The sequence below is a fragment of the Musa acuminata genome, chromosome BXJ3-3, assembly GCF_036884655.1.
Source record: "Musa acuminata AAA Group cultivar baxijiao chromosome BXJ3-3, Cavendish_Baxijiao_AAA, whole genome shotgun sequence".
In the NCBI taxonomy this organism is placed as follows: domain Eukaryota; kingdom Viridiplantae; phylum Streptophyta; class Magnoliopsida; order Zingiberales; family Musaceae; genus Musa; species Musa acuminata.
The window spans coordinates 8,649,722-8,657,731 of NC_088351.1; the positions used below are offsets into that span (position 1 = coordinate 8,649,722).

The window sequence follows — 8,010 nt, forward strand, 5'->3', positions numbered from 1 at the left end:
GCTGTGGAGAACGGTTGAGGACGAGAAGGCACTCTTTACCCTGAGGTATTGTTTTATCCAACCCGCTTATAGTTTCTTTGCGTCGGCTACCTGCCTCTCAATTGGTTAATACTGAGGGCCCCCTGGTGAGTCCCAAAGGTCCCGCTTTATTTCGATTAAGTCAAGCAATTAGGTTTTCTTCTCTTTGAGACGGATTAGCTTTTAGGATTGAGCCCGGGCCTTCAAGCCATGCTTGTAGTGGGTCTTAGACTGGGCTTGGCTCAATACCGAGCTGTAGTCTCGTGCGAGTCTCCCTTTTGGACCGCCGCTGCCGTAGACTGGAGAGTCATAAGAACTGGGGACCGGAGGGGAGAGGGGACGAGCCTCCAAAGCTCCAATCTCTCTCCTCCGCAGCCTCGCCGTTGATTCCTCCTTCTTTCTTTCTTCTTCGTTTGACACGGATCGGTCGATCGGATTCGTATGCTGGATGGGAAGGAGGATAATGGAGTGGGCGGGGCGGGCGGAGCACCTGGGTGGGATCCCGCGGGCGCTTGTGGTCTTGGCGGTGGGAGCCTTCGCCAAGACCGTCACCTCCTGCCTCAACTCCACCTCCGTCCACAACCCCCAAGCCCTCCTCCACCTTGTCAAGTCCCGCCCACCTGGCGTTCCCCTCCTCACCGTCAGCAACCACATGTCAACGTGAGTCTCTTTCCCTCCCATGAATCGAAAGCAGGATCTTGTTGTTATTTTGTTGGTATCCTCATAAAAGCTTCATCGCTTGTTTCTTTCACAAAGTCCTATAGACGGTGCGCGGTGTTTGGTTCCTCCGTCGCTTGATAGCCCGTCAGGATAGTTAACTTCGAACTTTATCCCTTAGTCAACCAATCTTGGATTACGAATCCGATCTCTATGGAAAAAACAATTCACCAGCTTATTCAAGGAAAAAATTGAGAGTTAGGAAGTTGATTCAATGATTCTTGATTGTTTGGAGACGTTATGCGCTTTCAAGTTTATTGTTATCTTGGAATAAGTTTAAATTGATTTGAGCGGTTGGTAAACTGTTCAACCTTTTCTCATGAACTAATTTTGGTAGGTTTATCCAAGAAGAGGCCCAGTTAGTCTGGAACTAAAGGTGGGATTAGCATGTGGAATCTTGATTCTTGGTGACACATTGTGGGTTAGTCTAGGCTGATGCTCTTGAGTTGCTCGGAAAACCTAGGCCATTTGAAGTCTTCCCTTGAATCTTCGAGCATATCAGATAATGTAAATTTCTGTGCTTAGATGAATTAGCAGTTGCATTTACTTCATTGTAGCACATTAAATATATGGCAGAGGATGGGAAGAAGAAAAACTAGATTGAGGAAGGAAATGGTTATCCATTTATTTTGTCTCTGTCAATACTAGCAAAACTTTGCCTTAATAGCTGTGTGGTATTGTACAAGTTTAAACCATTACTAGTGACATGACTTCTGATACAAAATTTCATTACGTAAGATGATCTAGTCTGTAAACTTTAGCACTGAACTGCCTCAAAAAATACCAAGTGCAATTTTTAATTATTTCAAGATTACTTGTGCTACATTTTAACAATGTAGTGTAACAAACTGATCTTAGTTTTTCTTTTGTTCCTTGGGCTCTTTGTTCGGATTAACATTTATGACTGCAAGGCCTTGTTAGCAGCTTAGATGTTCTCTCCAAATTCTGTGATAACTCCTGACTTAGCCAACCAGACAATATTGGTGAATGGATCCTGTTATTATGAGTACCTAAGCTAGGAATTTGAGATTTAACAGACAGATATCTTGCAGTAGAAACATTGTGAATGGTTTCAATATATTATGATATTTCTCTGCATGTATCGTTGTAATGTCGTTGTATTAGTCTACTTATTTATTTTGGGCATTGTTATGTTCAATATATGAGCACTGTTTCTGTTTGTCTTGTCTTTATACTCTGCAGTAAATAGATTGCCTAGTTTTGCATTGTAAAACAGGTTGGATGACCCTCTTATGTGGGGGTTTAAGGGATTTCCATCTATGGATGCAAAATTTGCAAGGTGGGTTCTGGCGGCAGAGGACATATGCTTCAAAAATAAACTGTTTTCCTACATATTTCGACTTGGTAAGATTGCTCGCCCTCAGACTGATACTCAGATTTTAAGTTGCTTGTGCATCAAGTTTCTTCTATTCAGTTAGTACTATATAAGTGTCATTCTTTTGTTTGATGTGTGTTGTTGTTTGTAAAATTCTAAGGTTTCTTTAGTTGGATATATTGCCTTTGAAGAGCAAGTAAGAAACTAGTGGCACCTCCTATTGACTCATAAGTAAAATCTCCGTGCTGTTCCATGTAACAACAATAGGGTCTTGGACATTGCAGACTTTGAAGTACCAGCCAACTGGAGAATACGGGTTGCATGAGCTAGTCAGCAGTTAAGAATCAAGAAATTGATACTGATTGCAATCTAGTTTACTTGACTGATAACCCTGAACTTCTGCTGAATATTTGTATAACCTTGTTCTTTTTAAATTATACAATTAATTATGTTCTTAGTTGCTGGAGCAAAATGTTAATGATGCAATCATGATTATATGATCAGTTACTTCCAAACAGTCTTGGTTGGATCTTGTTCAGAGATTGAACATACACGTACACTGTTCCCAACTACACAACATTCTCTACCTTTCAATAGAATTTAAAAAAATAAATAAATGATATGATGGATGACACTGCTCTCAAGATAACTAAATAGCAGGAAACAACTTATCTACTCAAAGCAGACAGACGGAGAGGAACAGCCGTGATCTTTAAAAAAACATTCAACAATATGTATTGTAATATAAGTAATTACAAACTTATGAAGCATAGGTTTTGTTTGACTGATCATACATCTTTGGAATATCGGCCTGCTTTTCATTTCTGGTTTTTGTACATTATCTATTTTCTTTAGATTTTGTTGTTATTGTTTAAATGTGGAACTACCAAGTACAATCCTTGCATGTCTGTGCAATTTGTTGAAGACAGGTTTGATTATGTCTTTCAATTATTGTGCATCATTTACTTTTTTTGTTGTTTTTATTGAAAAAATATCTGAATTGTCTGGTTATTTTCTATTTTTAAAAGGATTTTAAATTATCTGACAGTCTATCAATTTGTCTAGTGACAAAAATATTCTTTTGTCAAACATTAAATTTTGATCTACTCCTTACTGGTTTAAATGGACTGCATACAGCCCTTCAATTATTGTATGCCTCCATATTATTGGCTGATTCTCCATCATGCTTCTCTTAAGAGATTAAGTTTACAGGAAAATGCATACCAATAATCAGGGGTGGTGGAATATATCAAGAACATATGAATGAAGCTCTTGAAGTGTTAAATCATGGAGGCTGGGTATTGTTTTTGTTGCTTTGCGATTTTTCGCTATCGTTATCTAGTTGATGTTGTTTTTCTTTTCTGAGGAAATAAATGGTTGAATTATCATGGAGTTCATCATTATGTTTAAACAGTTGCATACATTTCCAGAAGGAAAGGTGTGTCAAGATAAAGCTCCCATAAGGCGTCTAAAGTGGGGAACAGCCAGTCTCATTGTACGTGCACCCATCACGCCTATAGTCTTGCCAATCATCCACTCTGGTTTTGAAAAGGTTTTTTTCCGTAACTTTTTTATGTCTGAGTTACCACATTAAACTCTTTGGATCCAATTGGAACCTGATATTCTTTAGACTACCACACTTGTACAACTACAAACTATACCTTTGTATTGGTCTGTTTGCTATATATTTTGTTTTCATCTTAAACCTCATTCTCATCCTGGCTCCAAGTCAATGATGAGAACATTTTACTCTTTTGATGTTGTTCAAGTCATCTTATCAAACTTACAGGTCATGCCAGAGAAATCATTTTTTGGAAGGAGGCCACCGTTGCCTCTTTGCAATAAAGAAATCCGAATTGTAATTGGTGAACCAATTGAGTTTGACCTTCCAAGCTTAAAGCAGGAAGCCATTGCTGCCACTCAAGATGGATGTCTCCAGACTTTAGGATGGCCAAAGACTTTCCCTGATGGGCTTGGTGAGGCTGCACAGAGATGGATTTACACTAACATATCTGATCGGCTACGATCAGTGATGGAAAGTTTACGAATTTTCACTTCCGATAAATTCAACCTGTGAATTTTTTTACAATATTTGAGATTAGAACTTTATTGAATTCAAATTACGAACTTTATTGAATTTTCAATATAACAGATATTCGTATCAGTTTGCTGTTGGTTCATTTGTGTCCATTGTTATCAGAATATGGATTCAAGCTTCTTACAAATTCAATTAATACTTTGCCGCCCCTACGATTCACTCAGTGAATCGGCATATGTCTAGTCATATGTTACATGTTTTGCTATATTTATGTTTTATAATTGGACTGACGTAATTATTTTCTATGGATAAAATCACTTATATTGCATTTGGGTTGTTCATTGGGATCGGATTCAGAATTATCATGAAATTGGAATTGGAATGATCAATTCATGTGCTCTCAAATTATCATTCATAATTTGTTTCTGTATGATATTATTTTTATATTTATGTTTTTGATTATGTCATTTTGGTTTAGTATTAATTTAAGCACATATTATTCTTTTATCAAGAGGGACAGCGGAGGGAATTTAAAATCAAATGAATAATATCTTTGGAAACAAAATATATTCTGATGAGTGGTTGATGAGATTTGGCTCTTAGTATGATCCAACTCCGTCCTGTAATTTAATTGGAATGGGAATGAGGTTAAGTATATTCGAACCAGTGAAGTTAATATTGCAATTACGACTGAAATTAAAAGAGAAAAGAAACTCGATACATGATTTTATTATAGAAAAAGAGAATTTATTCTCTTATACATGGAAAGATCGCCCTCTAACATCGTTAAAAGCTTACGATGGGATGATTCACTGAAACATAAATTCTACTCGACATTTAAGAGTGGGCTTCACAACTCAACACAAACATTTAAGAGTGGGCTAATGCCATGACATTCTCGGAGCAAGACGTCAGGTACTTTCCACGCAAAGTGACACGTCTGTTGGTGGGCTAATAATACCCACCAACTGCTGTAGAACTGCAGGAAACTTCTTAGACGCTTGCACATTACTACATTGCACGTTCGTGTGTCGAAAGCATGAGGAGACTCACAATGCGTGAGGTATTGGCTTGCAATTTGCTGTTTACACAGCTGTGATTGTTGCACCGATGATGTGGTTGACAGAGAAGATGTCATTTCACCGGAGAAGGTAATTCTGCGTTCGCATGCTTCGTACTACTTCCATGTTGGTTCTTTTGGCTCTGCCTATCAGGAAACGTAGTGACCAACGCAGCTTCATGATGTCTACTCTACGTGACTCTCATTCGGTTGTTTGTCTTAAAAGGGTGTTATCTTTTTCTGATCTAACATCACATCCATCTACATGACGCCAGTCCTTCTGGGGAGGAAGGAGAGAAGAAAAAGTGAAAGGGAGAGTCTTCCCATCTCGGTAGGTGTCGGTCATCGTTGGAGCGGTGCTCTCTTTGCTAAGTAGCGTTGGGTAATTAAGAGAGGTGTGAGCTGGATTCACCCAGTTCTTCTTGCGTCGCCATCGAGCAGCAGTCGGAGAAAGCGGAGGCCATCATTATTATTAGTTTTGTGTCGGCTTGGAGTTTAGCAACGTGTGTCTTTTCCTTAATCAGATTAGGATCATTTACTTTTAAAAGCTCAACTAATTTATTTTCAGTAAATCAATCTTTGATCCTTCTTCTCAAAAAAAAATTTCTCTTTTTTTTTCTTTCATCCTATTTTTTTTAAAATAAGATGACGATAATAAATCTATAATGGAGGAAAAAAGATTTTCTTCATCTTACTCATCCTTGACATATTTCTTCTTCTTTTAGAAATAAGAGACGATCTATGAATCTAAGATGGAGGAAAAAATAATAATAAATATCTACGAGAGAAGGTTGAATCTAAGCTAAAATGAAAAAAAAAAAATCTCTTATAATTTTTCGATAGAGAAATATCATCCAATGAAGGTGATCTCCTAACTGATACATTAATCTGATGCTGAAATTATTTATGTACGTATCTTAAACTACAGAACCACTCTCTTTTACCATGACTTCAAAGCTTAAATGATGTCTCCTCTTGTACTGACACTGCAGCTGCATCAGACCTTTTTCTCTCAACCATTTTCTCGTCGCTCAGTGGGATTCCACATGTGGTCTGTCTCTTCTCCGAAGAGGAATATCCATGGCAGAGGAAGAGACTAACGATACATGGTGACTCTCAACAAGAGATGGGGCCTCTCTCTCTCTCTCTCTCTTCTATCACTCGGAGAGAGTAAAAACTAGATTCATGCAGGAATGATGAGGCAGCTGAATTGAGACATCCACAAGCTGGTTGGGCGAGTGAAGTCGGTCATGGGCAGACAATGATGAAATGCTATGGATTTTTCGTTGTCGTGTAAGCTTGATTTAGACACAGCCCGGCGGTCGTCCACGTCGTTGGACGTGCACAATTAATTATCTTACCATTATTGCTCTCTCTCTGTGTAGTACAATTATTAGACGAGCTATTCCTTTCACACCAGCACTTGTGTTGATTGTGCCAATCGCTCGCAGCAGGAGAAAAGCATTGGGCCGACAAACCTCTCCAAATTAATCATCAGTCTGAGTTGATTCAGCTTTATAAAAGAATCAATTTTTAATTTTTAGATTTTGTTTTACTATGACATATCTTATTATGATTTCTTATCATTTTGTTTTAAAAAATTTAAAATACCTATTGATCCTAATAAGTAGTAAAACGGATAAGATGATTTTTAACAATAATACTTTATTTATAAAATTATATTATATTCATTTTGCTACTCAAGTCAAATTGATTTATGATACCAAAATTAATCATCGATTCATGATAATATTTTCGGATGCTAAACTATACGTCGTCGGCGGACACTAAAAATATCTTTAGAATAATCAGAAACGTTTACGATACAAAAATATATCAAAAAATATTACATAATACGATAGATTTAGCTTATTGAGCTCAGAAATCTAATACTATGGACTCAGAAATCTTTTTAGCTCTTTTTTTTGTGAGAATAAAAACAAACTACATGTTGGATGATAATGATCGATGGTGGATCCGATGCCTTGCTTTAAGTTACCATTAGCGTTAATCTTCCGTGCAAACAAGCATTAGATGTTCTTTCGTTTTCTTATTGCTGTTGGATGAGAAGGACTAATGTTGTTGTCGATTTAGGTTTGCCAACTTATAGTTTACAAGCTTAGCTTAATCTCCTCGTAAGTAAAAAACATGGCATAAATATCTGCAGTGATCTCTGCTTCCAAAAGTCTCGAAATATGTCTGGAAATATTTCAATGCCATAAACGATTCGGCAAATTAAGTTCACCACAAATCCACAATTATAATTGCATATAAATATGGGATCAAAACCCAAAACGAAATATGTATGCTATGTTATCATATATTTTTAATAATATCAGAAAAATATTATAACACAATACAAAAATATAATATCATAATATTTCTATATTATATTATAATTTTTGATATTATTAAAATACCGTAGTGTAGTGTAAAAACACTATGAACACAGTGTTTTCACAATGTGTACAAAAAAATATCATATATTTATATTATATTATAATATTTTTTGATATTATTAAAGATATTATAATATAATATAAAAAATATTATAATAATTAAAAAATCTGATGTGTCGACCTAATTTTGCTAATTTTGCTGGATTTGTGTCAACAATTGTTTAAATGAATCTGATGTGTCGTATCCGCATTGGCCGAGTCCACCTGCTGACGTGTTGACGAACGAAAGCGACGTTGCCTTCCATCTCTCTCTCCTTTTTTGTAATTCTCAAAATAATGATGATGATAATAATAATAATAATAATAATAATAATCATAAATGTGGTTTTGACGAACGAAAGCGACGTTGCCTTCTCTCGCTCCTTCTTTCTCCCTCAGTCTG

At 36.6% G+C, this 8,010-nt stretch overlaps 1 protein-coding gene across 3 annotated transcripts; it reads left to right on the forward strand.

The window, feature by feature from the left end:
- Positions 1 to 267: 267 nt before the first annotated feature.
- Positions 268 to 4,235, forward strand: LOC135583085 (N-acylphosphatidylethanolamine synthase-like). Of its 3 annotated transcripts, none has more exons than XM_065141901.1 (5): positions 268 to 678; positions 1,973 to 2,100; positions 3,269 to 3,369; positions 3,486 to 3,623; positions 3,861 to 4,235. In XM_065141901.1, the coding sequence occupies exons 1-5, from the start codon at positions 467 to 469 to the stop codon at positions 4,146 to 4,148; spliced, it is 867 nt and encodes a 288-aa protein (XP_064997973.1). In that variant the 5' UTR covers positions 268 to 466; the 3' UTR covers positions 4,149 to 4,235. The 3 variants fall into 3 exon arrangements, with proteins under 3 accessions (XP_064997973.1, XP_064997974.1, XP_064997975.1); XM_065141902.1 differs by having other exon boundaries at positions 3,284 to 3,369; XM_065141903.1 differs by lacking the exon at positions 3,269 to 3,369 and having other exon boundaries at positions 270 to 678; positions 3,502 to 3,623.
- Positions 4,236 to 8,010: the final 3,775 nt, after the last annotated feature.

Coding starts and splice junctions, on each gene's coding strand:
- LOC135583085 (XM_065141901.1), top strand. CDS start 467: ATGGGAAGGAGGATAATGGAGTGGGCGGGGCGGGCGGAGCACCTGGGT. Junction 3,370..3,485: donor TGTTAAATCATGGAGGCTGG/GTATTGTTTTTG, acceptor ATGTTTAAACAG/TTGCATACATTTCCAGAAGG. Junction 3,624..3,860: donor TCCACTCTGGTTTTGAAAAG/GTTTTTTTCCGT, acceptor TCAAACTTACAG/GTCATGCCAGAGAAATCATT.